We start from the raw sequence: 24,920 nt of genomic DNA on the forward strand, positions 1-24,920 counted from the left end.
CCTGAAGTTGTGAATCATTTAGGAGGTGAGGGATATGTGCAGAGAGAAAGGGAGGTGGTACAGTGGAATGAGAGCGGCGGTGCGACGTCGATGGATACCCAGTCAGAGCGGCACCATGGGAAGGTCTTGATGTTGGACGTCCTTCATCATGATGGCTGGATAGCCCAAGGTCTCCCATTTTTTGAACAGCGGCAATCTGCGTTTCGTGGCTTGATCCCTGCAATACTTGTAGAAAAGATCGTCTATAAAAGGTAATTTTCCGAATGACAATCTCATGTTGGACCCTCGGCATCTTTTCCGGAGTACGAGCAGGGTCGACAGTAATGCGGGGGTCCTGTTGAAGCCAAATTAACCATAAAATTAGCCCCATCCGCCGCTTCACCGTATTATCGCCCAGATTTCTATGGTAGAAAGAATAGATATTGATGGATGCTGATATGATATGAAGGTCTTCAGTGAGTATGCAAGTGAAAAACTGAGATAGGAACTGAGCCAGGGCACATGTTTCTGCTCACTGTCAACATCCAAGGCACCTCGATCGCCGCGACGGCACGGAACGAACACGAAGCGCTCGAATGGAGGTCATGGGAAGATGGCGTGTTAGTCTTTTGGGAGAAGACCGGAGAAGGGAGCTCATACGCGATACACTGCTTTGTACCTCGGTATCACAAATCGACTGCGCCACGACGCTAAACATATCGCTTGAATACTCAATCCCGAGTCTGTTCGGTTGCCGGGCCAACATGGGGTCGAAATATTCCCAATCCTTATGTGCCGCAATGTGGCCTTCGGTTAGCATGCTGGACTCTTGCTGATAACATCCTGACCGACCCAAACAGTTCTTGCGAGGACCGGAGGGATCATTTCGACTGTTCGAATGCAGTACCTCTTCTTGGAATCGAAGACAGCACAGCCAGGCTTGCCGGCTTGAGTAAGCTTGAGTGACCGAGCCCGTTAGCAGCCGGCAAATGCTTCATGAAACATAGCATTAGCAAGTGCAATAAGATGGATGAGAACCACTAGAAACGCGAATACTACCTCACTGCATCTCATGCCACACGAAACCCTTAACGATGTGGAGCGGCGCCCGGGAAAGGTGTTGAGAACATGGGTCATTGGAACAAGCGCCCAAAAACTCGTTGAACATGCCATTAAGAAATTCCATTGAAAATATAATCCGTAAAGCTGCACAGCGATATCGAAAGAACGTATTGTAGCATAAGGTATATAGATCTATATGTCACGATCGAAAAGACTATATGTATACAACCCAGACAGGGCAGGGACGGAGACTTCAGTGCTTGATGCTCGAAACCGTCGCGAGAATTCATCATAAATGAACATCCTCCCAGTGCGCCCCAGAGGAGAAGGTGACTGCTCGTAATTTTGAACACGCCCTCGCCCAGCTGACCACGTAGCTCTGCTCTGAGTCAGAGAGCGAGCGCGATTTTTGGGGGGCTGGGGTATCAGTGCGATGCATCGCCAGCGATTGCAAGTGCGTGAAACGGACAAGGACGGTACTCATCATCCTGCAGAGCTCCTGTAATACTATTATAAGGATTTAAAGTCCGGAATTCGGAATTCAGACGCAACAGACCTCGTCGTTCGGCGTCGATCCTTCGACAGTCACACTCAGCGTCACCAAACCATCGGAGGCGCGTCCCAATATCGCACCCGCAGATGCCAATACCTTCTCCATCGTGCGTGCGTCAATATCTTCGCTGAAGCGTAAGTTGAATATACGGGTGCGCCTGAACGAGATGGCCTGCATGACAGTCGATGGTCGGAGGCCAGAGTACAGGGACTTATGGATGCGTAAATTGATGCGTTCCAGAGGAGGGAAGGATAGTTTAGCCGAGGAGGTATTTGTAGACGATTGGATAAGAAGAGAAGTAGTTAGGTTCGGTGTGGCGTTTAGCGTCTCCAGATGGGGGAGAATCGGACTTAGAGTTTTTCCTGAAGGGAAAGGGATTCGTGGGGATGGAAGTGGGGAAGATAGTGGGGAAGACTGGGGCGATGTCCGAGGACGCGCTGAAAATTGAGGCGTGGTTGGAGTGGATGGCATTGAAGAAAGGAACGAAAGCGTCGGAGAGACTGGTGTCAGTAAAGGAGTGTTTTCGGGTGTTGGTCGTAAGCTCATTGACTGAGCTAGTGGCGAACACGGATTCTCGCTGGACCGTTCTATGAGTACAGGAAAGGAAAGGTGCCGAATTTCCTCCTGGCATTCGAGCCATGTTCGCAGCTGCAGCTGGTCTCCCACAGACATTGTATGATTGAGAAACGTCGCCTTCGTCAACATCAACGGTGAGAAATACCGCATGAGGGTATATTCGAACGAGGGGAGTGTGAGCGTTTTCAGCCGATGCATGTTGAGTAGCGACTGTGCGAATGACGGCGTTGAGGGGGCTAGCATTGAGATTTGTGTCTCTCCGTCAAGGTAGAAAGACGGTGGCCATACATGGATGGTGAGGGCCTCGACCAACAACGCCAAATCATGGCGCAAAGCCAGCAGGCTCATCAGCTTTACGAAGCGAACCGGGCGGATGAACCGTCCGTCAAGGTGGGCTAACATTGTTGCCCTTGCAGCCTCACAGAATGCTCCTGAGACGAGCGAAACGCGGGGGACATGCTGTCGAGGTAGAAACGACACGATGAGGTTGAGGATTGATTGGGGGACACGGGGGACACTCCGACCAACACCTGCAATGCGCCGCCCTAAAGTCCCCGTTCCACCACCGAGACCTGTTGGGCGCAATAACGTTGGTGTGCTCAGCGCCCGGACGCGTTCGTATGGGGCTGTCTCTGTATCCCCGTTTGACGACAGCGAGCCGGTTCGCAGACGGCCTAGTCCACTCGGCTGCCTGATATCTGATTCAAAGGACTCAGTCGAAGGGGACGGCGTTGTCGACTCGTAGCCCCCAAGTCCCGGGCGCCCTACAGCGATGTGACCAATTGGTGCGTGCTTCAATTTTGAGTCCGGCTTCCCTTTTTTCTCCTTCGACCGTTTGCTTCGCCCGCTGAATATACTGGACACCTTGCGGATCAGCAAGCCAGAGGAAACGAAGGACTGCCGAGGAGATCCATCAGCTCTGGTTTTCGTTGTCTCCTGGGGCTGCTGCTTGACGTCGGTGTCAGCAAGCGATGAGAGAGGCTGCGAGCGGCGGCGCTGGAGACTGGGACTCAGGATGGCCATGATATCCGAGCGACGGGAGCCAACGAGCCAGGGTAGAAATAACAGCGCAACATGAGAAAAACATTGGAATTCACCTAGTGCGATAATAGGCGCCTTGGAGTGATCGGATGAGCGCTTAATGTACTGATCAATCCTTTTCTTGGAGTTGTCGCCCCAAGGATCTCAACTCGACCATGGTGCGACTCATCACCCATAACCTTCTGTCTTGCCACGCAAAAGGATGCACGACCAACAATTTCCCTCTACAATTCAAAGATGCTGAGATTGAGCATCGCGAGGCAGATTTCAATCCTGAATTCATCAGGGGATTGCTGCCGAAGATTGAGTGGAAGGCCCTGGTGGATACCGCGAAGGAGGTGAGCATCACCGGATGAATCCTGTAGCTTTGATCTCATGAAGTTGCTGGTAGCTTGGCGATACATCGTTGCCATATGAACAGCCTGAGATGATGGATGATGAACTACTGAAAACGCTGCACCATGTACTTCTTGAGGTTGGTTCTTCAAAATTTAACGGGGTGGATTGATGTTGGATCTCTGAACATGGTTGTGACAGATGCATGTCGAAGAAGGACAGATGATATGTCCAAATTGCAACCATGTATATCCCATCTCTAACGGTATTCCGAACATGGTACGTCCCCAGAGATGAAATGATAGATTGTCATTGACATATCAAACCAGCTTCTGGCCGAACATGAGATCGCATGATGGCTCGCGCGGAGAACTTGAATATGAATGTGCGCTGCGAGGGCCCGTGATGAGGCCCCAGCTCCGCAACTACGAAATAATCGAGCTCGTTTCGCACAATCTAGTCGTGCAAAGAGACCAAATCTACTGGAGCCATATATGCAGAGCTAGCACGCCCCCTGCTCTTACACGCGTATCAGAGTTGAATGTAATCCTGTTATCGTTTTGCTTACTATCAAGTATGTTAGGGCCTCGCGTATCCTCGGGATCGGCACCAGGGCTCACCGAGGGTGGGTCGCACAAAATAATGGACATGTCCTGAGTTGTCCACCCATCGGCGCGCACAAGACGAGCAAAAATTCGGATACGGGGAATCGAACCCCGAGCTGCCGCGATCTACCATAGGTGAGAGGCGGCAATGTTAGCCGTTACACCATATCCGAATATATAAAGTGTGCCTGAATTAGTCCACATAGTCTGATTGTTCTACGTATATGCAAGACAGACAGAAGATATAGCATAACGTTCACAAGCAGAATAAACACGTCCGTGTGCAAGAAAACGAATAAGTAACAAGTCCTGAAATATACCCCTAGATCCACAGAAGCAAGCTCAAAATCGCGCCTGCCCATACCCACAAACTAGAAGTCATCAAACGCGTCGAACCATTAGACCCCTCATTCACCCAATCTCTATACGCCGCCTCTAATTCAAGAACGAAAGCCTGGGCCTCCGGGCTCCTTGATCCCTCCACTCCGAAAGAGTGCGGATTCACCACAGGCTGCAGCCACCCCTGTGCATTGATATGGCTCTGATTCCCGTTGTCCGCGTACAGCGTCTCCCGACACCGCTGCGCAAACGAGATATGCGAATGATCGCCCCAGTAGAGCGACACCCGGTATACCGTTGCCGCAAGCAAGGCAGTTCCGGCGGCATCATAGAAGTTCCCGCTGTCGTTCACCGCCCGTGAGGCGTAGTTTGGGAAGATATTCGTGTCGTCAAGGAGTGGGTATATGGCTCCGTGGATTTCGCCGACCCAGTGTGCGAGATCGGCCTGTTGATGTGCCATATTTTTATCGTACTCAGAGTTCTGGATGGTGGCAAGTACACGCAGCATCCCGGCGGCCGCCCAGCCGTTGCCTAGTCCAAAGGGGGGTTAGTGCCACCACTGAGTATATCAGTGCGATTAAACGCACCTGTCGTCCAGTGACCATTATCTTCCGCTACTTCGCCTCCCATAGCAATATGCTTCCATAAGTTATCATCATCCCGGAGGTATTGCCGATATAGTCGTATTTGATTGTACGCCTCAGTGACGAGGGACTGGTTTCTTGTGAGGACGCCGTAATACGCGAGGAAGGGCGGGACCATGTAGACATAATCGCTCCTGTCATATCCAGTGAGTAACGTTCGGCCGCGAGCACCAATCTTACGTACCAGAGTTGAACCTCTGCCTCACGATGCGATATCGCGCCGTCGTCCGTCCTCGGCACCCGTTCCAAGAGAAAGTCAAGCTGATCTCTTGCCGCCCCAGCGTAATCCTGTCCGCCCTGACCGGTCCAGTTGGCGAGGAGGACGCTAACGCCGTTGGCCGCAGGATCCGCGGCGCTTCCATCGGGCATCAGCGGCTGAGGCCCCTCAGCATTGCTATTCAGTCGAGAGCGATTCCCGACAATTTCTTGGGCCAATGTGAGCACAGGGGCAACACTTGATTGCGCTTCGGAGGGGACTTGCTGGGGTGGCGGCAGTGAATTGCGAGAGAAGACTGACCAGCTAGGCGCATCAATTTCTAGTAGTGCCTGCGCAGCTGTTCCGAGCTCCCAACTTCCAGAGGGAGAACCAGACATCAGATCCAGTGAAAACGAGGATACGCGGGGGCTCACCTTCTGTTCGCCGACTCCTGGAGCCTTGTCCTCACCAAAGATAATCGGTCATCCGCAAGATTTTGGCCAATGACGACATCCATGTACAGGGTGAGGCACAGGGCCCTGATAAGCGTGGTTCGTATCGACGAGGGCATGAATATCGAGGAGAGAGTCAAGGAAGGGGGATTTCGTAAACGGTAAGAGACAAGTATTGAGGGGAAAAACTGGGACAACGCGACTGTGGGTGTGATATAATTTGCTTGCCAAGTAGCCAAGGATGTTGGATGGAGTCCCCAGCCGCCTTGACGGATGTAGCCAAGGAGTCGTGGTGGTGGCTGACCACGGTCGAGATGATTGGGGGGCTGACCGGGCTCGCTGAGGCACTCGGTTCCCATGTTTAAAAATGGACAACATTTGTCGCCTGCGCATTGGGCCCCAAGCCGCGACAATGTGGGTTCGGGAGATCTATTAAAAGAAACATGATCAAACCCTAACCACAAATTGAGGTTCGACAGACATGAGTCAGCCTCAACTGTCTCATTCGGAGGCTTACTGACGACAAGCACGAGCTGGGTCCTCAAGTTCGGTGGCTAATACTAAATCTTGAACATGGCCGCGGTGATTGTTCCTGGCAAAGTAGAGTTAAATGGAAGTGAAGATCTTCAGCGGGATTTAACGGCAGTCACCTTGTGTCTTCTTTTATGGAGCAACTGTGCATCACCACCGATGATTCCTGACTTTACTACGCAGGTGGCAGAGTTCAGCGACATGAATGATGGCTTATATGTAGACAAGGAGCAGTCTTGAGTCCCCTGATACAACTCCGCGCGTCGGCCATTATTCCGAGGGTCCGCTTTGGGTAATAGAGATCGGGAACGGCGCAGAACACCCTTTGGACTCCGAACACCATGTCGGTGCTGCAACCCGCACACATCGCGCTATTAATCTTCCTGGAATAATTGGAGTTGCAAACATTGGGCTGCTGAGAACCCACTTTACTTGTTTCGTTTGAGCTCGACACATTAGCAAAACATTCAGGTTATGACAATGACTCAGTATATTCCATACATCCTCCCAGAACAGCCCCGCTGTGTCCCCTTCATTAGGTAGGAGTGAATTTCGATTCTTTATTCTTTACCAGTCAAGGGGGCGCACCACCCCGCCGTTAACAAGGAGTATTCGAGGGCCGAGTCCCGCCATTTGCCCAATTTGGCATTAGGTGCCAGAGAAACTCGCATTACCCAATATCCGAGTTGTATCAGGGGACTACATACTCGACAAGGAGAGACGCTTGCAGTTGATTAGCTTCGCCTTCTCTTAGGTAACATCCTTAACTTACTGTTGAATAGGATGAACCTGGCATAGTAGCTGCCTTGTATACACTCGCTGGCTTTGTTGGAATCACCAAATTCCTGACATGAGGACACCCTACGATGCTGGTGCGCCCCTTTGATATTTCAATGGCCGTCCAAACTGACAAGTATGACAAGGGCGGAATTTGGAGGGTGCGGCTTTTCTGGTTCGTATGTACGGCGGACTCAATATGGACCCTTGACCCTCCGAGCGGTTACCATCGCACGACCCATGCTGGTGAGCTGGCAAGGTCGAGTATCCATGTTTGTTGTCAAACGTCCCAGCCCAGGATTGCCGGGCCAACATATGTCATATTCTCCTAGAGCTCTCTGCGTATGTCCCCGTTAGAGGTCAAGTGAGTTCTTCAATTTATCCGCACCCGGGGCTGAATGTAGAGGACGAGTGAAACGGGACTTCGTCGGTGGATTTCTCGCAATGTCGATCACGCTGCCCTGGATGTCTTGGCCGTTTTGCGGGCCCTTTGGTCCTCCAAGCAACTTTTCACATAGAGGCGCAAGGCTCAAAGCTATGGAATAACTCAGGCCCACCGCATACTAGCTCATCCTCTTGGTATCGTAGCCGGACCGTCGGGGACCGCCTTGTCTCCTTAATCCTTGCGACATGCATCACAACGCGTATTGCTAGAATTTTTCGGAGTATTTCTACTCATCACCAGCGGTCACCAGGGTACTTTGCTGGAGTATAAAGGTGGCTACGATGACCAGAAAGAAACCATCCCAAACTCCTTCAGTGTCCTACAACATTGATGTTCTCTCTGAAAGTCTCAGTCGTTTTATCTCTTGCTGCTTCAGCAAGCGTCCTTGCAGCCGTCCCATTGTATGGTCAATGTGGGGGAAGTAACTGGTCCGGTCAGTAGTTCCTCCTCCTCCGTTTTCACAACAATTCATTATGGGTATACGTACAGGCGAGACATCATGGTACCATATTCCCTTCCGTACGCTTGATCGTTCTACCTAACTAATGACATCATTGCAGTGTCTCCGGTGCCTCATGCGTGTTCCAGGTGAGGAATATTGTCTGTGGCTTTACGTCTCGTTCTAATCAGTATTGTAGAATGAATGGTATTCACAATGCCTTCCCGGAAGCGGCGGCGGAGCGACTAGTGCAACGAGCTCAACACGAGCGACTAGCTCTACTCGCGTAAGCACCACCGCACCCGCGACTACGCAGCCACCTACGACTGTGCAACCTCCTTCCGGTATCACCACTACTCTGCCTGCCTCTGCTGTGCGTATTACTAGACCACGCCCAACGAGCATCCCTTGCTGATTTATTACATACAGGGCTACACCGCCCTCCCTACCGCTAGAGTCATATCTAGCTCCTTTGATGGAGGCATGGTGCGATTCGACCGTGCCGGAAGCAGTAAGCTTGCCGCCGCTCAATACCAGCGCGTGGTTGTCTGATTGAGTTTTGTGTTTAGGCGGCGAATGTCAGGGTCAAAACGAAACTGGAGAAGAAGATGCTGTGTTTATCTTGGAATCCGGAGCGTCCATTTCGAACGTCATCATTGGCAAGGATCAAGCAGAAGGTTAGCCCCCCACCCCCGCCACTACTTCACCAGTATTCTCATCTTTATGTACAGGCATTCATTGCCGTGGCCCATGCACTATCACCAATGTTTGGTGGGAAGATGTTTGCGAAGGTATGTACTACGTCTGGTGGACTAGCGATAAAAGGCTCATATTACATCCGCACAGATGCCGCCACTGTAAGTAACCTCAAATACCCATACCTATTGTTAAATAATTCCCGCTTTCCAGATCAAACAAACCGGTGCCAACGATGTCACTACTATTAACGGGGGTGGTGCCTTCCACGCTTCCGACAAAATCTGTCCGTCTGATCTTCTGCCACTGTTCCTACGATGCCTCTGACCAAGCCATGTTAGTCCAACACAACGGTGCCGGGACAGTAAAGATCAACAACTTCTTCGCCTCCGATTTTGGTATATCCTTTTGCAAATCCGAACCTTGCACCTTGCTGATGCTGGCCGCTATCCTCAGGTAAACTCTACCGTGGCTGCGGAAACTGCGCTACCTCGCATGAGCGCCACGTCGAAGTCAACAATGTCTGCTTCAAGGACGGGAAGGAAGGTGTTGGCATCAACGCCAACTGGGGCGACACCGCCATCCTCTCGAACGTCAAGACGAACAACAAGCCCACCGCCAAGAATGTGTGCTGCGCGTACAAGGGCGTTGCCAAGGGATCCGAGCCCTCGAAGATCGGGTGGTGAGTGATGCTCTGTCCCTTGAAAACTAGAGCGTCAGCGTTAATTGTGGAATCATTAGTGGCGACTCTCAAGCTGCTTGCCAGTTCTCGGAGTCAGCTGTTGGGACGTGTTAAATCGCCTCCCGCTATCCTAGGAACACGCAAGACAAGATAAGACGGCAATTATGTGCACACTCTTTCGCAAAAAGATATTTCTCTCGTTGGACTCCATGTTTACTATCCATCACTTATCTTTGTTGTTGTTACAAACCATCAATAAAGTGAAGTGAACCACTTTGTTTAACCTATTTCGCTTCGGGAGCGTACTTCCTCAAGACATCATTCAGCCCTTCCCTTTTTGCGCAGTTCTCAAACGCAAACGACTTCGCCAACTCCTCTAAATCCCCTTCATCTAGCCCCTTCATGATACTCGCCCATTCCCCCACAAGGTACTCAGCCACCAGCGTCTGCCTAGAATATCGAGCCACCCTCTCTTCCAGGCTCCAGATAGGTGGGTACAACCTCTTCGTATCGGCGTCTGGGCAAGCTTCTTTGATCAATCCGACGATCGGCTCGTAAATCTTCTTCACATATCTATCGTCGGCACCCCAGGAGTCGACGGCCATTCGGTACTTCTTGGCGAGAAAGTCGCGGAAGCGCGTCATATAGGGGGTGTCTTGGGATACGTAGACCATCCCTTGGAAGCCTATGTCTTTGTAAAGCCAGATAGACCAACTAAGCCGATCCTACAAACCCGAAATTAATATGTAGCCCTGGAATACCATCAATATACAAAAACTTGCCTTGTTATATATTTCTAGTTGATCTTCAAGGACGTTGTACCTTCGCTGGTTGATAGCGTCGGTCGCGTCACCGTCATATGGAGGCCTGGCGTACACAGGTCCCCACTCCCCATTCCAAACACACAACCCCCTCGCATCCATCCAAGCCCTCTTGCGCTCGTAGCTGCGCCTCATCACATCTCTCTGTCCTTCTGTCCTGTCATACGGCTCCGGACTCTTAGGAAATCCATAAACTGAGTAATCATGTATCGAAAACGCCGTATTCTCCCACTTCGCGCCCGCATCGTCCGGAAACTTCGTGAAATCAGTAGCATACGTGTTCCCGTCGAAGAAGATGATATGGTCGGTGTCGATGGCTCTGATGGCGTTGTACGCCCGGTCGTAGAAGCTGAGCAGCCGCGCGTGCTGCGCGTGCGGATCGGCGGGCTCGTTGAGGACGTTGTACCCCGCGATCCACTGGTGGGCTTTGTAATGCGCGGCCACCTGCTCCCACAGCCATATCAGGCGATCTTGAAAATCTTTATGGATCCAGAACCGCGCGAGGGGGGAGCCGTGGTCTGAGTGCCAGCCCCCGTTCTGCCCGCCAGGCGCAGTGTGCATGTCGATGATGGTGTATATCCCGTATTTGGCGCACACGTTGATGACGCGGTCTAGCTGCGCGAAGCAATTGGGCTTGAGCACGCGGGGCGCCATATCGTCTTCGAAGTGCCGATAGCTGATGGCGATACGGATGCAGTTCAGGCCGACGGAGTGGAAGAATCGGGCATCGTCTTCGGCGAAGAAATAGTCAAGAAACTGGAAGACGAACTTAATCTGCCGTGGGGGAACTGGGAGACTTGAATGAAACCTTTTGGAAGAAGAATTCTGCCTTTTCCTTGCCAATCGTGTCCGCTAGGCTTTCACGTATTTGATACTCACACCCAGGAAATCCTAAGAGCGAGGCGCTGTGTACTGTGCAACACTCGTCCACGTCACAGACTACTTACCTGAAATGAAGTTCTCCATTCTGATCGAGCAATGTGAATAGCTGGCTGGAGGGTTCAGGCGAGACTCACGTCATCCATCCACCGAGACCAGCACCGCGAAGTATAATCTCATTCCCCTCATCATCAACGATCTTCGCTCCTTGAACAGCGAGCAGTGGCATTAGTGATGACAGTCGGTGTGGGGAATCAGCGGAAGGCCGGACCGACGTCGATCACACATAACTCAGATTCCCGCAATGGCTAGAAAAATATGTAATTCATCGTCGGGCAAAGCGGTGGCTAGCCTTTTGGTTACGCCGGACGTCTTCGTCTTTGAGTTTGGCATTCAAAGCTGTATAGATCTCCCGAGCATACTTCTCTCCGTCCTAGCATGGACATAAGCACGAAATAACCCGAAGAACGTTGTTTGCGCACCTCGATCCCCTGCTTCACCGTCTTAGCGTCCAGCTCGCCGACACCAAGCACTCGCATGCCCTGCAAAGCCGTACCTGAAGGCGAGAAGGAGAATGCTAGCAGAAGCCTTAACGGAGTCGCGGCCTCTTCTTGCGCCGAAGCGTCGAGATAGTGCATGGGCGAGATCAGATTCAACGTGACGGAAACTGGCCACACTTCACGGCCCTCGAGAGGCTCCCCCTCGTCCCAGAAATCATGCAGCTCGAAATCTGCCATCGAAGGCTGCTGCCGCGTGTCCAAACCGCTCGCGTCGTCGATCTCCATGCCCCCCGCGCTGCGATTAGCAGCAGCAGCCTTGTATTCGATGCTGCGCGTCCGTGGCACCTTGGTGTCCCACAGCGCAGCTCTGGCAGCCATGAACAGCGCATCGTGCACGTTCCCCGCATCGGATAAGACGACGAGATCGAGGTTGAGTAGCCAGGACTTCTGACCCTTGACGATGCTGAGGTTCGAGGGGTGCAGGGAGGGGTGCGAGAGGGTTTGATTGATGATCATGGTCATGTCGTATTGCAGGTCTTCGAGTGCGCCTGAGGACAGATGGGGATACGCTGCAGGCGAACTGTCTTCAAATAACTCAGTGCGTCAGGATCGCGAGTCAATGGATATCGCGTACCAAGTCACCGAGCAAACGATGCGTCCTCCGTCAACGCCACCAGCCTTCATATCTTCAACCTCCAGCTTTGTCGCGGCGAGAACTTCGGTCCCCCCTCCTCCGCGAAGAACTCTGCCGATTGTGAGACGCGCGCTCCCGTTCGAGAGTGGTGCGACTCCAGTTTCGAGAGCAACGGTCCGAAAATCGTGTAAATCGCGTCCGTCAGACCGATGGGGAGGGTCTCCAAGTATACCGGCCTGGATGTAGGACTTTTCGGCTTTCGACAGAGAAATCATGGTGGAACTAGGCTCGTAAACCAGACTCGATTATGGTAAGTCGACTTGCCAGCTTGGGTTTCACGTGACCCTATTGTTCTCACGCTTGCCACAAATTTCGTTGCAAGTCCTCAGGCGTTTTCCTGTGCAGATCCTATGGCGCGTCTCCGAAAGGGCAAGGACTCGACATCCAAAGCATCAGAGGTGCCTCGGAAAAAAGTCAAGAAATCCTCGAACCATGACGATCAAGAACTGAAGTCGCAAATCATTGCACTGGGTGGTAACGAAGAGGACTTCGAGCTGGTGAAAGACACAGAGCACTCTGGCATTGACTCTGGAGATGGCGTGGTTGATGTGAGCGGCGAATTTCTCAACGCCACTCTGTGACTGATCCACAGCAGCCAACTTTAGTTGGAGATCTACATAAATTCGTCAAAGGTCTCGGTCTGAAACAACCATCGGACGTCAAACCCTCTCCGAAAGTGGTCGAAACACCTCTGAAAGTCATCAATGTATCGAAACAGAAGAAGAAGTCACAAAGCTCTGTCGAGACATCAGCTAGGACGCACAACACGGAGGAAACGGCGGTTCCTGCGACTACATCTACGATTAAAAGCACAGACCCAGTGAAACTGCCTTCAAGAGTGTCGTTGAAACCGGGATCACGGTTCTTGATTACGCCTGATGCTCTATGGTATAGCTCAATAACACCGCTATCAAGTCCACCAGTTCCTTCTAGCTCAATAACCCCTGGTCAACTATCCACCCTGGCGTCTCGCGCGCAAGACATTCACAACAAGGATATAACCACCTACCAAACCTCTTCTTCGTCGACTTCCGAAGCCAGCTTTCTTACTAAAATCATATCATCTGGCACCTTGTCGGATCGACTGAGTGCCCTTACGCTTCTCGTTCAAAGCAGCCCACTACACAACACGAAGTCTCTGGACACCCTGAAATCTATGGCCGAACGCGGCAAGGGAAAAGGAGGGCGAGAGGAGAGCTTAAAGGCTTTGCGCTGTATTGTCGATTGGTGGGTTGGTGGTGGAGCACCTGACCGCAAACTGAAGTACGAAGATAACGTCCACGGATCCTATATATCTCTCAATGACTTTCCGAAATGTAGATACTTCCGAGACCAAGCCCTCCTGCATCCCAATGTGACCGATGAACATTTGGTAATATGGTATTTCGAAGACTGGCTCAAGAAGTACTTTTTCTCGATTCTGCAAATTCTTGAGGTGTGCTGGTGTGATTGTAATGCCTCCTCGATCCTAACCGTCATCCAAGACACTTTGCGCAGATACTTTGCCGTACGTACGAACACAATCTCTCAACCTCATCTCAACTCTACTTCGCTCGAAGCCAGAGCAAGAGCAGAATCTCTTACGGTTGCTCGTCAATAAACTTGTAGGCCTACGCTTCTTAACGTAGGATGGTTCATCCTCTCATCCACCGTTGTAGGGCGACCACGAAAAATCTATCTCCTCGCGGGCTTCATATCATTTGCTCCAGCTCCTCCAAGCACATCCATCTATGAAGTCTATCGTCATTCGAGAAATCGCTGCTCTCGTCTTCAAACCTGCTGCTCAGACGCTGACCAACCCCTCAGCCGCCGTGCCCAATAAGCACATTAGGTTTACCGACGAGACTCCCAAACCCAAATCTAAGGCCCCCGAAAAGAAGGAAGTTGGAAACCCTCATGCCAGATATTATGCCGCCATCACGTTGAATCAGGTTATCCTAGCAGGCAGTGACAAGGCCGTTGCTATCCAACTGCTTGACGTATACTTCGAAATGTTCAAGGAGTTGCTCGGCGATGGCTCCCTTGCAAAAGAGGAAGATGCGCCGGTGAAGAATCAGGATGAAGAAGCCGAAAAGGAGGTTCGCAAAGACAAAAAGGGAAGGATATTCAGTGACGACAAGAAGCGAAAGGGAAAACACGCAAAACAAATTCAAGGCGCTGCTGGATTCATGGAAGTCGAAGATAGTCAATCCAAAATGATCTCAGCCATTCTTACTGGCATCAATCGTGCTCTCCCGTTCGCTAAGATCACCTCCGAAGATGTGGGGTTCGTAGTGCCATTGTGTCATTTATCCAGCCCTGACAATGCGCCTTAGATTGCAAAAGCACATCGACACGCTCTTTATGGTCACTCACAAATCGACGTTCAACATATCTTTGCAGGCGTTGGTTCTAATACAACAGATTGCTTCTTCTTTGTCTACTCCAGTTGATCCGTCATCCGCAACGTCTTCGTCAAAGCTGGCTCCCTCTCAGATATATAAATCGATCGTGGATCGTTACTACCGTTCCCTATATGCCTCGCTTCACGATCCTCGCCTTCCACATTCGTCTAAACAAGCGATGTACCTAAATCTCTTCTTCAAGTCTGTGAAAGCCGACCACGACCTAGAGCGCGTCAAAGCTCTCATCAGACGATTCGTCCAAGTCCTTGTTAGCGGCGGCAGCGGTGCAACTGAATTCGTTGCAGGTGGTTTGTATCTCCTTGGTGAAGTATGCTCCTTCCCTTTCCGCTTACCGAGTCCAATCTCACCTTATTATTGATAGTTGTTTTCTTCTATCCCCGGTTTGAGGAGCATGGTGAATACCCCCAGCAAAACTGATGAAGTCTACGATCCACGAAAGCGGGACCCACAGTATGCCCATGCTTCGGCTTCTCCTCTGTGGGAACTTGTACGTGTCTAAGCTTGCATAGCTTGTTTCTTCTGAATGACTTTTCTTGCCTAGACACCCCTCCTGAACCACTACCACCCTGCCATATCCTTGCACGCACGACAGATCCTGTCATCGCAGCCCATTACGGCCTCTGCTGACCTCTCGCTGAACACGCTCTCCCACTTCCTTGATAGATTTGTTTATAAAAATCCCAAGAAAGTCAAAGGTGACAATGATGGCGTAGGCATACGAAGCACCAATAGTAGGATTCACGTTCTGTTGACGGCGAACTGCGGCTAATTCCGCATCGTAGGTGCGAAGCCAAAGGGATCAAGCGTAATGCAACCTGCGGCGACTACAATTGACGGGGCTAGCGGTGTCAAATTGATGAAGGGTGAAGTGGGAGACCCTGGCGGTTTGGTCAATGAGGAAAGCTTCTTGAGGAGAAGGCCTCAAGATATCCCTGTCGACCAGGTCTGCTCATTTCCACTCCGTAAATTGCTCATGTTGACTCCGCCTACAGCTTTTCTTCCACAAATACTTCGTCCGCAAACATGAACAAAGCAAAGGAGTTTCAAGGCCCAAAGATGCAGAAGACGACGACACAGATGTCGATTCAGACGCAAACCAAGGCACGAAGGATTCAGGTGATAGGGTAGATGGTGCTGCGGAGGGGGCACCACCTTCCGAAGAGGGGACCGACGATGAAGAAGAAGCGGAAATATGGAAGGTTCGTTTCATTCCATTTAGTGTGCGAAATGGCGCAGCTGACTATGGTGCTCCTAGGCCATGAAGGCGTCCATGCCCAACGTGGCTGGTGATGAAGACGAGCTTGATGATAGTGATATCGATAGTCCTCTCGATCTCGATCCCGAAATCGACGACTCTGATTCTGAAAGCAATGTCTCGGGTAGCGAAGATAGTGATGCCGACGACTTGGATTTGGTTGAGGACTCTGATGCCGATGACCTTATCCCTCTCGACGAAGTACCTGATGGTCTGATTGAATATGATGGGTCAGACTCCGGAGGCGAAGATGAAGAGGGTCAGGAGGATGAATGGGGTGGGGTTTTGGACACCAAGAAGCGAAAACGAACGGATGACAAGCAATCCCGGCGGAAGAAACTGAAGAGTCTGCCGACATTCGCGAGCTACGAAGACTACGCGAAGCTTATTGAGGACGGCCCGGAGGATGATATATAGCTAGGTGTCATGATATTGTATCTCATATTTAAAAGGCCATGCTTCCTCTCCATCCCCAAATATAACACAACGAGATGCAATAGTCTATTGCTACAAAGTAACGGCTGCTCAATTGGTTGCTCTTGGATGGTTTGCTGACGACATGGCCGTTCTGCAAAGGAATGTGGGCTGTGAACGAGGACCTAGATAGGATCCAACGTTGATGAGACGTGCACATGTTCCCCGAACTCCCACTCCAAAATGGTTGCACTAAACAGCTGAATAATTGAGTGCACCCTCGCCGCCAATGCTTGGTTGTGAGTTGGGCTCTGCCCCTAGGCAAGGATTGTAGCTACATGATGTACCCCCCCCCCACTTGTTGCGGTATATAAATGCAGATATATATATCATGCTAAAAAGACGTGCACATGTATCTAGCTTGAACGTTCACTACATTCCCAGTATGGCTGCCTGAGACATGATATACTCTATTTTGTCTTTCCTATAATCGCCGGGGATCATCCTGAGGTCCTCGCCATTGAGATGCAGGATGATCTACGTTCAGAGATGATCAGGTATGATGCAGTACAAAATCACAACCACACGTACTGGAGATTCCAACGTGTAAGGGAGCCACTCTCGCCCTGGTTAAGTTGTCTGAAATGTTCTGAGGTATGATCCCATACTGAGAAGACTTACTGTTGTGACCGTGGCCGTCGTTAGGGTTGCGTTCATACGCGAACGATAACCAATAATCCATCATAATTGGGGCGAGTTGCTGCGATGAGGCCGAGACTGGCGTGGGTGGCTGCCCATAGGCGTAAGCAATGTTAGCACTATGAGCAACTTGAAGAACTTTAGAATGTGTTGGAGCTTTTCGGAATGATGTACGCACCGCCCCAATGAGGGGGGGCTGATCCTGGCTTCTCCGTAAACAGGTAACTGTATATCGGTACGTTCGCCAGTGCCAGCGCCTTTAGATGCAGCCTGCCTGGGGCAACAAACATCAAATCACCCACTGTCGGGACCATGAGTTCAACAACGTGTCACGACGAAATGCAATGCTCCTACGCACACAAAGCGGCCATACGTTTGAATTGACTGCTTAGCCCAAACGTTTCATTTCCTGTGTTGTACGGCGACCCAAGGGCAGGGATATCTGGATAAAGGCTCATCAATGTGTCCAAAACTTTGTCCAGAGCTACTGAATCGCTTCCAGAGCTCGGGTATGATTTGCTAAGGTATTCTCTGATCTCTTGCGAGGAAGCGACCTTCTCAGGGGGGAACATCGTCCCTACAGAATATATTATTAGATACTGGCGGGAAATCCCTGTTGGTAGAACAAACCTTCGTCAAGATTGAGACCGGAAAGTACAGGGATTTTGGCGAATCGACCCTCTTCGTAGAGACGGGAAGGATGATCCGGGATGAGACCAGTAGGTCCGTCAAGCGCTGGGGCAAAACTAATGGGATTGTCCCACTCAATGACGGCCTCAATCGCCTTCAGCGCCGTGGTAGAGTCCACTACCTGTAAGCAAGTCCACGAGTCCTCCACTCTGCAACCAGCGGCTGTGACAAATTTCTGCCAAATTGCGTCCCGCGACTCAGCACGGCCTCCAGATGGGGCCCCGGATTGCAGGATCTACCATAATAATTCAGAATGGAGTCAAAACCAGCTCCGCCAGTACCCACCACGCCGCCAATCAAGTCCTCAATAACTGGGTTGAATAAATGAATGGACGTTGAAAAAGCACCAGCACTTTCGCCGAAGAGAGTAACCTAGGAGCGATCTGAACACAATGAACTGGTAGGACTGATTTTGGATAGAACTTTTACTTTCTTGGGATCTCCTCCAAATGCAGCAATATGGTCGTGTATCCACTGGAGCGCGAACAACTGATCTTTCAAACCGAGATTGAGCCTCCCATTATCTGCTTGTGTACCTTGAGGGAAGCCAAGTGGTCCTAGTCTATAGTTCAAGTTAACATAGATGATAGGAGTGCCCTAATGCCCACAGTGAGTGCGGAGAATTAACTTGCGGAGGGGTACTCACCCTAGCGACGCTATATGAAATAAGGTTGGTTGCATTGAATTCTGGACTTGATGATCGCCCGGCTGAAATCTGTATTAGACGATGAGATAATGGTTTCTGAGTAGTTACGCACCAAAAAATCCCCCGCCGTGAAGCCAAACCATTACTGGGTATGCAGAAGCATTACTAGCACCTGCAGGACGTTGAATATTTAGAGTTAAACAATCCTCAGATATCTGAACGCCTGGGAGAGCAAACTAGGCCAGCGGTCAGCACTCACTTAGATATCAGAACGGCTAGTGGGCACCCACTGGTTGCAGACAAGCTGATCCAAATTCAGTAGCATCGAACGTATGAGATAACTTTGACCAAATCTTTGGTTGCGGTGGGTGAAAGCGAAGTCTGCCTAGGGGCGTCTCAGCGTATGGGATACCTATGAATGAGGTGGTCCAGTCAACAATCGATCAACAAAAGAAGACATGGTCATCGGAACCTCTAAAAGCCTCCTGGTTAGCGTACTCGAGCGCTCTTCCCAGGATCGAGGTACCGTTGATAACAACGGATGGGAGCGCACAGCATAGGGCTGGCAGCAATGTAGCGAGGACAAACGCTAGCATCAGTGTTGGGGGGCGTAACGGGAATCATCCCGATTATAAGTGTAGCGGCTAAAGCTTGTGTAAAAGATTCCGTTCGACGCTCCTTCAAGTTCGCGATATCACCTGGACACACCATGAGGGTTGTGCCATGAGTTCGAAGTGATCAGGATCACGCGCGCACGCTCACCTCGAAGAGCGTGCTCCTGCGTTGCAAGGCCGAGTTTGTATGTTTGCGACCGTCCGACTATATTTGCTGTAGACACAACGTGATTTGAAGCCAGTACTTAGCATGATTGTCAATATAGCGACTGGCAAATGCCTTCGGAGACGGCCATGGTTCTAATCCCTCTAGATATCTCTGCTCTTCGCTCAAATCTACTTTGGAATGGATATGATCGATTTAGCTACTGACTGCTGCGCGATCCGCATGTAGATGACCACCTTGCGGTGTCGACTGACGGTGGTTCGGATGAAAGGAAGTCCCGCAAGAGAACTGTAATTCAATTGATGTTCGTATCATGTTGGGGGTAAATAGGCCGTCGTCACGAGACCAAGTGGCCATGAAAGGAATCGTGGTGTTACTTTCCACTGTAGTGGAGGGGTTCTGGCAAGGGGCAAGAAAGGAGAAGAGGTGTGCGTTTTCAGCGGACTATCCATTGATGTAGTGGCCCTATAGTCCTAAGACGTCTGCTTTTGAGATGATGAAGTTTATCTGTTCTTCCCGGTAATTATCTGGGATCATCCTGAGGTCTACGCCGTTAAGTTGCATGAGAACCTGTGAGAGAAGGACGTCAGATTCCGCAGGAGTATCGAGGTAAGACAGTGCCCACCGGAGATTCCTCCGTGTAAGGGAGCCACTCTTGCCCTAGTACGATTAGTATGGAGTTGGATGAATGATGATTGTAGACTAACGATTGTGACCGCGCCCATCGTTGGGATGGTGTTCATAAGCGAAAGAGAGCCAATAATCCATGATCAGACCTGTAAGTCGTGCTGACGAGGGTGAGACCGGTGCAGGTGGTTGCCCATAGACGTAGGCGATCTCGTCGGTATGAGCAACTATGAATGCCGTCAACAGTCTGCGATGATCTATGGACAGGCTCACATACTCCCTTCCTGAGGTGGACGTGCTCCCGAATCTTCTGTGAACAAGTAACTGTAAAGCTTCACATCCGCTTTCGCCAGCGCCTTCAAGTGCAATCGGACTGGCGCAACGAACGTCAGGTCGCCCACTGCCCAAACCATTAGTCCAGACACGACAAAATGACGATGGCATGCGCACATAATGAGCCCAAGCGTTTATATTGACTGCTGAGTCCGAACGTCTCGTTTCCAGTATTATATGGAGATCCAAGGGCAGGGATATCCGGATAAAGTTCCATCAACTTGTCCACGACTTCCTCAATCTGGGCCTGGGACTCGGCTCCAGAGCTTGGATATGTCCCGAGAAGGCGAGCCCTGATCTCTTCGCTCGAGGAGGTGCTCTCAGGAGCGAACACTGCACCTGTGATGAATGGTTGGTTAATCGCCAAAGTTCAACAACTTAGGGCACTAACCTTCGTCAAGATTGACTCCTGAGAGTACAGGCACTTTAACAAATCGACCTGATTCATAAAGACGAGATGGGTAGTCCGGGATGAGGCCGTCGTCGCCGTCGATCACTGGAACAAAGTTGATCGGAGCGTCCCAGACGGTCACCGCCTTGGTGGCCTTCAACAACTCATCTGAATCTGCTCCCATCAAGCAATCCCATGGATCCTGTTCGTCGCAACCAGCGGCTGCGGCAAATGTTTGCCAGAAACCCTCGCGCAGCTCAGCGCGTGACGCCGCTGCGGTACCGGATTCTAGGATCTATCCAGTACAACATCAATACGCAGAGCGTCATCTATCCTTGGAAGTTACGCACGACGCCGGCGATCAGCTTCTCAATGGCCGGGTTGAACAGATGAGTGGCAGCTGAGAATGCACCAGCACTTTCGCCGAAGAGGGTAACCTATCCGCAGTTACTCGTTAAGACGCGTAGATATGGAAAGGAATGGGTTTACTTTGTTGGGATCTCCACCAAATGCGGCGATATGGTCGTGGACCCATTGTATTGCCAGCAGCTGGTCTTTCAGGCCAAGATTGAGGGAGCCTCTATCGACTGCCCTCGCACCTTGGGGAAAGCCAAGGCCCCCCAGTCTATAGTTCAAGTTGACATAGATAATAGGCGTCCCCTAATGGGCAAATGATGTCAATTAGTATTGATCATTTAAGAAAGGGTGCTTACTCTTGTGACACTATACGAGATCAAGTTAGATGCGTTTAAATCAGAGCCTGAGGATCGTCCGCCTGGGGGGTACTTCGTTAAGGTACAGCGGATGCATTCATAAAGATACGCACCATAGAATCCGCCTCCGTGAATCCAGACCATTACAGGATACGAATTCGTCTCATTGGTCCCCGGAGGACGCTGGATGTTTACAGTTAGGCAATCTTCAGACATTTGCGTGTCCGGCTTTGCGAACTAGACTACCTCAATACGGCTGCTATTGGTTTGTAGAGTGAGGGTTATTTACCGGTTGAAGGCAAGCTACGCCGAACTCGGTGGCATTTATCAAGGTAGGTAGCTTCTTGGGTCTGGGAGGTTGGAATCGCAGTTCCCCAATGGGCGCCTCTGCGTAGGGGATACCTTTACGGGCGAAGATCTGAGCCTCTGCATGGGATGATAAAGAAACATCCTCACCTCTAAAGACCTCCTGTCTGGTATGCTCAAGGGTTTTTCCCATGATGGCCGTTCCATCGACCTCGGCGACTGGGACCCCGTAGCACAACGCTGGTAGCAATAAGACGAAGGAGAGTGCAAGCATCGGGTCAATACTGAAGCAAGGGCCTACTTCTCTCAGATCCTACGCCTACACTTATATACCCAAGCAACGGCTCGTGTAAAAGATTCCGTTCGATGAGCGTTGGTTTGGAATATCACCTGGACACTTTCCGCGAGAGGTATATCCCATGAGACGACCGCCACTATCACGCTCAGCCATTTCTTGGAAAGGTGTCGTCTACCGTGTTCGCATCCGACTATTTGTGACGCGAAGGAACCAAATTCCTGAAATCGGCACATGGATCACAAGGTGCAAAGTAGTCAGCACGCTCGATAACATGATTTCAGGATGATTGTATATAGCCTGTAGTGACCAAGTGAATGCGTGAGCACGCCCGGTTGAGATGATAATTGCAATAACTTACTCTCTGAATGTGATGTCGTGCAGCGGGCCTGATTTTCTGAATTTACGGGAATCGGAATAACTGGCTTCCAGCGCAAGCGTGTCATAAATTGCATCCTCGGCTTGTCGCAACCCATGTCAGGCGACTTTGAGGAGATTGATGTCGCTTCGTGATCAGTCAGGCGTGTTTGGCGTTGGTATTGCAGAGAATTGTTCAGGCCGCGAAACTACACCAGTAACGAAGATATGGAACCAACCGTCGACGACTTGCGAATGAGCTTCGGCCTTCTCCCTTGATCGCGTCTAAGGAAGGAGCTCCATTACGTGTGGCCTTGACCAACGATAACGGACCCGGAAGTGCCTGGGCTGGGCACGCACGCTACTTCACTCCATCCTTCACGTTGATCGTCGGGGAAGTCTGAGGTCTGAATCGACACGCCCAAAGTGCGGACCACTCTCGAGCCGTCAGCTTCTCGTATGTTCATCGTGCACGCGTGTGTCTACCGTTTCATATCCGAGAACTTGCATTTGGTCCCGGAAACCAGCCAGAAACGTACACTGACAATTCCTTCGCTATCGCTCGGTGCACGCTGACACTGGTGACACTGATCGACACATTCACCGCCAACGTCGAGGGTTGCCATCCAAGCGAAGAGAGTAAAAAAGCAATAATCGGCGGCTTAGCTTTAGGTTTGAAATATATATGCCTTCTGATGAACGTAACAATTACCAAGTCCAAGAGAAGATTGACGACGAAACTCACACGGGCGCTTGAAGATTAAGGAGCCTTCCTCCCCGTACTCTGCCACCGCGGGAGCAAAATTCAAGTTAGGTACGCACTACCAATGGCAATGGCCATACTATGTACACGCATTATGCTCATTCTGGTGTTTTGCGCTTGAAAGGAACATGCTAAGCGCAGTACGTGTATCGGGCAACCCTGTCATGTTATTTGATGTGGGCGAATGCCAAGTACCAAGCCAGAAGTCCCTGGTTTTAAGCCCGAAATGTTGCTGTCCCACCTCCAGTCTTCTTCTCTCTTTTTAAGAGTGCACGTACACCAAACTACTGCATTCTTTCTCTTTCCCTTCTCTAATAATGTTCCCCCACGCTCGTTTTGCTGCTCTCGCTCTCGCTTCTGTTGCTCTCGTGAAGGCACAGGACCCAGTTGCTCCCCCCGCTGCCATTGCAACATTCCCCACCACCCCGTTGGCCGAGAAGCATTTTCCGTATCCTTCTGGCATCGTAAGTAGCTTCGCTGGACAGAAATTTTTGCGTTACGTGCTAATCGTTCGCGTAGCCCTATCAAGCGGACACAGAAAACCTCATTCGTGGCAGACAGACTGGTTACAACCAGTGCAACTCTACGACTGAAAACCAGGACTCCCTCTGCCAGACGGCTTTTGTGAACGCCGTCGATGGTAAGCCCAGACTCCCGCTTCTCTGCGCGCCCTTGCTCACGAGTGGTTTCCATTAGACTTCTGCCTGTGGGCTGGAAACAAGCCCGACTCTGTAGTTGGTGATACTGAGGGCGAGTCAGTCGCGTGGTGCACGAAGCCAGGCCATGGCACGCGCCTCATCCCCGAGGGTGCTATCAAGGGCGTGCAGTTCATCCGCACCCCCGACTACCTCCAAGTCGTCGGCTTCATTGACCAAACACGAATCAACATCAAGGCCGGTGACTGGGGAGGAGAGCTCGACCCCCACGGTGCTGACTTGGTGAGGACCTACCGCGTCGCCGAATTCTTGCCCTGAGCTAACTCCGTTGTTACAGCGTGGCAACCCTCTTGGAGGGCTGATGTACTCCAACGGTTGGTCCAACGGCAACAGCGATAGCTATGTCCAGGTTATCGAATGGCACAAGTAAGTCGCACCCCCTGTCGAATTCGGCTCGCGAATCTCATGTGAATAGTTTCATGGGTGGTGACCAGTTCTGCATGAAAGTCTGCGACCCGTCCAAGCCCAACGCCGCGCGATACTGCGAGCACATTCTTGACCGTATCGGGTGCGCCTTCAATGCCCCACACGACGCGCAGCCCAATGTCTTCGAGTACTGCCAAGGTGACAACCAGGACTTCCCTGGTATCTACGTCGAGAATGGCGTCACGATGACATACACGCAGCCCCCCGAGTCGCTCGGCCCCATCACCACCATGCCTTACACCGCCAGAGTTCCCGCTAAGAGCCAGTGCGTTACATACGAGAGCGCGAACCTCTTCGCCGCTATTGCGACCGTCTCCCTCCCCGCCCCTTCTGGCACATGGGCACCAACCGGCAGTGCGTCCGGTTCAGCAGCTGCTGCCACTGGGACTGGCTCCGCAGCGAAAGGTGCTTCGAACGCCAGCCGCAGCGGAACCGGCACTGGTACCACCGCCAACGCAGAATCAACGTCCAACGATGCAAGCGTAGTAGCAATTTCAAGCTTCGTCTCGATAATGGGCGTCGTTTTCTCCGCACTCTTCCTCTCATGATGATGTAGACGTTTATTGTCCTTCATCCCGTGACTCTATACTGGCTTCGCTCCCATATATCTAGATACATTATATACTCAATGATGGGTTATTTTATCGATTGCCAATCGAATACCATTCTTTTAGACCATACCCGCAATATACAACTGGATTGGAAACAATATTGAACATAATGGATGTGTCGGATCTACGTACTGTGAGGAACATTTAAGTGGTAGTAAGATATATCTTATAACGAATGCACGACGGGCAGCCTGCCACAGCGATCGTAAAGGAGCGATAACAGAAACATGCAAGATAAGTGACTAT

General features: G+C 51.1%; 10 protein-coding genes and 1 non-coding gene across 11 annotated transcripts; 4 read left to right on the forward strand and 7 right to left on the reverse strand.

Annotated features, from left to right (window-relative positions):
• Positions 1–1,582: 1,582 nt before the first annotated feature.
• PC9H_002406 (uncharacterized protein) lies at positions 1,583–3,193 on the reverse strand (the record flags this gene model as incomplete). The annotated part of the gene is made up of 1 exon (XM_036772045.1): positions 1,583–3,193. The coding sequence occupies one exon, from the start codon at positions 3,191–3,193 to the stop codon at positions 1,583–1,585; it is 1,611 nt and encodes a 536-aa protein (XP_036625691.1).
• Positions 3,194–3,366: 173 nt separating this feature from the next.
• PC9H_002407 (uncharacterized protein) lies at positions 3,367–3,903 on the forward strand (the record flags this gene model as incomplete). The annotated part of the gene is made up of 4 exons (XM_036772046.1): positions 3,367–3,549; positions 3,603–3,686; positions 3,749–3,826; positions 3,877–3,903. The coding sequence occupies 4 exons, from the start codon at positions 3,367–3,369 to the stop codon at positions 3,901–3,903; spliced, it is 372 nt and encodes a 123-aa protein (XP_036625692.1).
• Positions 3,904–4,241: 338 nt separating this feature from the next.
• PC9H_002408 lies at positions 4,242–4,325 on the reverse strand. Its single transcript has one exon. It is a non-coding gene; the product is annotated as a tRNA-Glu (tRNA).
• Positions 4,326–4,474: 149 nt separating this feature from the next.
• PC9H_002409 (uncharacterized protein) lies at positions 4,475–5,902 on the reverse strand (the record flags this gene model as incomplete). The annotated part of the gene is made up of 5 exons (XM_036772047.1): positions 4,475–4,506; positions 4,549–5,022; positions 5,079–5,269; positions 5,320–5,706; positions 5,766–5,902. The coding sequence occupies 5 exons, from the start codon at positions 5,900–5,902 to the stop codon at positions 4,475–4,477; spliced, it is 1,221 nt and encodes a 406-aa protein (XP_036625693.1).
• Positions 5,903–8,035: 2,133 nt separating this feature from the next.
• On the forward strand, positions 8,036–9,357 carry PC9H_002410 (uncharacterized protein; the record flags this gene model as incomplete). Its single annotated transcript, XM_036772048.1, has 10 exons — positions 8,036–8,055; positions 8,097–8,124; positions 8,175–8,348; positions 8,405–8,486; positions 8,545–8,652; positions 8,707–8,766; positions 8,822–8,832; positions 8,885–8,957; positions 9,013–9,069; positions 9,128–9,357. 10 exons carry the CDS (start codon positions 8,036–8,038, stop codon positions 9,355–9,357), a joined length of 843 nt encoding a protein of 280 aa, XP_036625694.1.
• Positions 9,358–9,637: 280 nt separating this feature from the next.
• On the reverse strand, positions 9,638–11,282 carry XYL5_1 (Endo-1,4-beta-xylanase 5; the record flags this gene model as incomplete). Its single annotated transcript, XM_036772049.1, has 5 exons — positions 9,638–10,078; positions 10,115–10,930; positions 10,983–11,065; positions 11,122–11,141; positions 11,191–11,282. 5 exons carry the CDS (start codon positions 11,280–11,282, stop codon positions 9,638–9,640), a joined length of 1,452 nt encoding a protein of 483 aa, XP_036625695.1.
• Positions 11,283–11,378: 96 nt separating this feature from the next.
• Positions 11,379–12,462, reverse strand: PC9H_002412 (uncharacterized protein; the record flags this gene model as incomplete). The annotated part of the gene is made up of 3 exons (XM_036772050.1): positions 11,379–11,486; positions 11,536–12,133; positions 12,188–12,462. 3 exons carry the CDS (start codon positions 12,460–12,462, stop codon positions 11,379–11,381), a joined length of 981 nt encoding a protein of 326 aa, XP_036625696.1.
• A 135-nt stretch (positions 12,463–12,597) lies between these two features.
• On the forward strand, positions 12,598–16,324 carry PC9H_002413 (uncharacterized protein; the record flags this gene model as incomplete). The annotated part of the gene is made up of 11 exons (XM_036772051.1): positions 12,598–12,795; positions 12,843–13,510; positions 13,568–13,682; positions 13,732–13,851; positions 13,906–14,513; positions 14,563–14,959; positions 15,014–15,139; positions 15,194–15,361; positions 15,443–15,595; positions 15,645–15,851; positions 15,908–16,324. The coding sequence occupies 11 exons, from the start codon at positions 12,598–12,600 to the stop codon at positions 16,322–16,324; spliced, it is 3,177 nt and encodes a 1,058-aa protein (XP_036625697.1).
• Positions 16,325–16,753: 429 nt separating this feature from the next.
• Positions 16,754–18,952, reverse strand: PC9H_002414 (uncharacterized protein; the record flags this gene model as incomplete). Its single annotated transcript, XM_036772052.1, has 12 exons — positions 16,754–16,858; positions 16,913–16,947; positions 17,003–17,149; positions 17,199–17,321; positions 17,379–17,597; positions 17,651–17,945; positions 17,996–18,082; positions 18,140–18,307; positions 18,357–18,418; positions 18,469–18,592; positions 18,647–18,768; positions 18,829–18,952. The coding sequence occupies 12 exons, from the start codon at positions 18,950–18,952 to the stop codon at positions 16,754–16,756; spliced, it is 1,611 nt and encodes a 536-aa protein (XP_036625698.1).
• A 649-nt stretch (positions 18,953–19,601) lies between these two features.
• PC9H_002415 (uncharacterized protein) lies at positions 19,602–21,780 on the reverse strand (the record flags this gene model as incomplete). Its single annotated transcript, XM_036772053.1, has 12 exons — positions 19,602–19,706; positions 19,762–19,796; positions 19,844–19,990; positions 20,041–20,163; positions 20,214–20,435; positions 20,488–20,782; positions 20,838–20,924; positions 20,977–21,147; positions 21,201–21,262; positions 21,314–21,437; positions 21,490–21,602; positions 21,657–21,780. 12 exons carry the CDS (start codon positions 21,778–21,780, stop codon positions 19,602–19,604), a joined length of 1,608 nt encoding a protein of 535 aa, XP_036625699.1.
• A 1,458-nt stretch (positions 21,781–23,238) lies between these two features.
• PC9H_002416 (uncharacterized protein) lies at positions 23,239–24,611 on the forward strand (the record flags this gene model as incomplete). The annotated part of the gene is made up of 5 exons (XM_036772054.1): positions 23,239–23,385; positions 23,441–23,561; positions 23,618–23,859; positions 23,915–24,003; positions 24,053–24,611. 5 exons carry the CDS (start codon positions 23,239–23,241, stop codon positions 24,609–24,611), a joined length of 1,158 nt encoding a protein of 385 aa, XP_036625700.1.
• Between the last annotated feature and the right edge of the window lie 309 nt (positions 24,612–24,920).

Source organism: Pleurotus ostreatus (genome assembly GCF_014466165.1).
Source record: "Pleurotus ostreatus strain PC9 chromosome Unknown scaffold_11, whole genome shotgun sequence".
Taxonomy (NCBI): domain Eukaryota; kingdom Fungi; phylum Basidiomycota; class Agaricomycetes; order Agaricales; family Pleurotaceae; genus Pleurotus; species Pleurotus ostreatus.